Raw genomic sequence first — 3,813 nt, 5'->3', positions numbered from 1 at the left:
GCTTAACTATTGTGCCACCAAGGCTCCTTAAACCACAAGTAAGTGTGCAAACTGTTAGCGCATTTGGCTGCTAACTGAAAGGCTGGAGGTTCAAGTCCATCTAGAGGTTCCTTGGAAGAAAGGCCTGGCAATCTACTTCCAAAAAATAAGCCACTAAAACCCCTGTGGAACACAAGGGTACAATCCTCACCCATCACAGGGATGACGCAGGACCAGGTAGAGTTTTGTTCCGTTGCGCACGGGGTCGCCATGAGCCGGGGGCCGACCGGATGGCAGCCAGCAAGATTGCAAATGGACCTTTCTCCTCCTGGCTCAGCCTGTGTGGTGCCTGGGTCAGGGGAGCACTGAGGACACAGACTGTCACAGCAGCCCCACTGCATCTCTCCCATTCAGCCCCTCCTCCTCACCCCCTCCTCCCCCTTCCAGGAGGCAGGACAGCCTGGCCCCAGTGGGCACGACGGGGACAACTGAGATCCTGCGATTTCCACAGCACCGCGTCCTAGGGCTGGTGAGTGTTACACAGCCAGCCACGTGGTGGGACAGTTGCTGGACTCGGCATCAGGGTCTCTGAGGCAGAGCCTGACGGCGGGTCAGGGGCCGGGCAGTCAGGGTATCTGTTCCAAGAGCGGACAAGGGGACCAGGGCTCACCGTCTCCCTCCGCGCAGCCTCCAGCTCCAGCCGCAGCTCGCTCATCTGGGCGCTGTGCTGCTGCTGCTGCTCGGCCAGGTGGCCGTGCAGAGACTCGATCTCCAGGGACAGGTAGCTAATCTCCTCACTCTCGGGCACTGCCTTGTCCTGAGCCGCTGTGAGTGCTTGAACAGATGACAAAATGTGTCTCGCCTGAGCTGGGAAAAAAACCAAACATGACAGTAGCCCTAGTACTTAGAGGAAATAGGAGCAAGCTGCTTTCAGTATATTTTAAACAGTGCAGGCTATGGGCCTCAAAAACAGTCCCGAGCTCTGGGCTGGCACAGGGAAGCTGAGACGCCTTATGCCGGAATCACCACCCTGGGCTTGTCTGCGTCCACTCATGGGGAGGGTGGTTCCGAGAAGGCTGCCACAGAAGCTCTGTCTAGAAGGCGTTGTTCGCCTCGACGCTTGCTCAGGCCCTTCCACAAGTGCTGCTGGTGCTCCGGCCCGCCCAGGGACCTGGACCTGAAGGGCCACCCCAGACAGGGCCGAGGGCGGCCAGACACAGGACTGGGCCACACAGCCCACCCTCCTGCTGCTGCGCACAGGCAGAAGACACTGAGGGCCCCAAAGACCCTGGGACTGCAGGAGTGTTGGCGTGCAGTCAGGATCAGGGCTCCCACCTCTGGGAGCAGCAGGGCCGCAGACTAGGCAGGGCTGAGTCCCCCGGCTATGGGGGGGAAGGCAATGTCAGCCATGGCATCTCCTCATCCTCACTGCGACCAAGGCCAAGGTGGCTACGCGGCCACAGCCTGATGGCCCAGTGCTCCTTCACTCCCACGTCCTCTCCAGAGGAGCCATTCCTGGCCTGATGCCATGCCAAGTCCCGCAAACCCTGGTCCTGCACACAGTCAGCAGCACGTTTTGAGGACCCAGAGAAGGTGGTGGACGCAGAGCTTCCCAATCTCTCCAGACCCCACATAAGAGCGGGGACCTGGACTGCCCACCCAGGGAACGACGTCTCTGCAATCTGATGTGGCAGGTGTCCTCCAGACCAGAGCACAGCAGGCGCAGACCTCACTGCACGGTACCTGCAGGCTCAGCTCCAGGGAAGAGACAAGCAGAACCCTCCGAGAGCCGAGGAAGCGGCCGTGTGGCAGCGGGAGGTTCTGACTCGCATGCAGCATGCCCCGTCGGCTCATGTCTCACACGACGGCAGCCCAGTGACCCTTGACCCCACACTCTCCCCCTGCCACCCCTGTGCATGGCCGCCCACCTCACCCAGGAATGCTTCGTTGCCATGCAGGGACCTGCGGCCTCCCCAGTGCCTGTCCACCAGGTCCAGGAGGGCTTCCAGGAGCTCTGCCTCCAGGGCTGCTGTCCTCCCAGGGGGGGCTGCCACGTGCTGCAGGGAGAGAACTCAACACCTCAGGTCACAGATGACTGAGTGCTAGACCCAACAGGGCCCAACACAAGGGCCTGCCTGCCCACGACGCACCCAACACCCTCATGCTGGCTCCATCTGTCCCCGTGCCCTCATGTGCGCACTCACTGCCATGTCCTGGGATAGTGATGAGGGCACCCCATGTCCCAGGGACAACAGGTGGAGTCGGGAGGCTTTACAAAGGAGCTATGTGGACACAGTGCTGATGCCCATAATCCCAGTTTCCATCTGAGCCAGGGGAGCCCTGGGCTTATCTGGACACCCAAGCCTGTCCACAGAGGGACGCATGGTGGGGCTGGTGACAGTCCATTTTTCATCGTGGGAGATCACGAGAATTTTATATTGATTTCTGAAACAACTCAGTTCACTGACTCATTTTCTGTGTTGTAGAATACGTGGAATATTCTTTTCGTAGAAAATGTTGTATATAGTAAAAATCTTAGTACCCTGCATCTACTAAAACTTTTATAATCCGGTTCATCTCATTCCACTAAAATGGCAGACACCACTTTTGCATTCGATTACTAATATTATAATCATGTTTAAAAAGACGTTACATCATGGATAGCTAAGACACACACACACACACACACACACACACACACGTATATCTATAACCCACATAACCCATTCGAATGTGTATGCTGAGGAGGGGCTGCCACATGCCTTAATCCAGTCCTGGGTTGCACACAGGTGTGAAGTCATGCACAGGTGCAGAGTCACACACAGGTGAGGGGAGCACAGGTGTGGGGTCACACACAGATGCGAGGTCGCACGCAGGTGTGTATCACACACAGATGTGGAGTGTGGTGCAGTGAATTACTTAATACAGCCCTTCTAGCCACAGTCTTTGTAACTTCCACCAAATGACTGAGTGGGACTATGCAAATGATGTGCTTGTGGCCTACCAAGGGGACTGGATAGCTTGCTAATAATGTAAATAAGATGCATGGCACCCTTATGGGTGCCATGTAAATAATGTAAATAAGGTGTATGGAACCCTAACGAGGGGATTGGTCAGTTTTGCCATCTTGTTAGGCTTAAAATGAGCCATCCCAGAGGTGGGAAGAGAGAGAGGATCTCACCACCAAGAAAGAACAGCCAGGAGTGGAGCACGTCCTTTGGACCTGGGACCCCTGTGCTGAGAACCTCCTAGATCCAGAAGACAGAAAAAGAAAGCTGTAACACCAGAGACAGTGAGAAGCAGTGGCAGATAAACAGCGACAGCGGAAGCAGGAGATTGGCGGGAGACAGCATGGTGGGCTTCCTGGCCCACGGAGCAAGAAAGCTGAGTGCCTTCAGGCAGGAGGCTTGCTGGTGGAATAGCGTACCTCCTGGCACTTGGTGGAGCTAGGTTTGCCAACTCATGGAGCTAGAGCTCAGCGCCTTCGGTCTGAGGCATACTAGCAAAGTAGGTTGAGTCTAGGCACTTACGGGCAGAGCTAAGAGAGCTCTGTAACACTTGCCCACGCAGGGCAAAGACTAGGCTGAGCAGCGGAAGGCCACAGACAGACCTGCCTGTGGGCATAGCTGAGAAGAGGCTGTCCTGATCCTGAACATTCCTGAACCTGAACAGTAACCTGTTGCTTCCCTAATAAACCCCATAACTGTGACTATGGTCTGTGTGGCCGTTGCAAGGAGTTATTGATCCCAGCAGAGAAGTAGAGAATGCCATGGGAGGGATAGCTGGTGTCACAATTGGTAAAAAGGTTGGAAGGTGGAGGTATGTCTGACCTCC

General features: G+C 55.9%; 1 protein-coding gene across 1 annotated transcript in view; it reads right to left on the bottom strand.

The window, feature by feature from the left end:
• The window catches only part of CEP72 (centrosomal protein 72), a 38,116-nt gene that overhangs the window by 7,587 nt on the left and 26,716 nt on the right, over positions 1 to 3,813 (bottom strand). Inside the window, exons 8-9 of the mRNA XM_012556637.1 lie at positions 1,913 to 2,036; positions 650 to 846 (exon numbers count right to left, since the gene is read on the bottom strand). Coding sequence (XP_012412091.1) covers positions 650 to 846; positions 1,913 to 2,036 — 321 coding nt within the window. The remainder of the gene's footprint in view (positions 1 to 649; positions 847 to 1,912; positions 2,037 to 3,813) is intronic.

This window comes from Trichechus manatus, unplaced genomic scaffold (assembly GCF_000243295.1).
Source record: "Trichechus manatus latirostris isolate Lorelei unplaced genomic scaffold, TriManLat1.0 scaffold00072, whole genome shotgun sequence".
In the NCBI taxonomy this organism is placed as follows: domain Eukaryota; kingdom Metazoa; phylum Chordata; class Mammalia; order Sirenia; family Trichechidae; genus Trichechus; species Trichechus manatus.
Note: the sequence above shows the minus strand (reverse complement) of the source record. Positions and strands in the feature narration are given on the sequence as shown.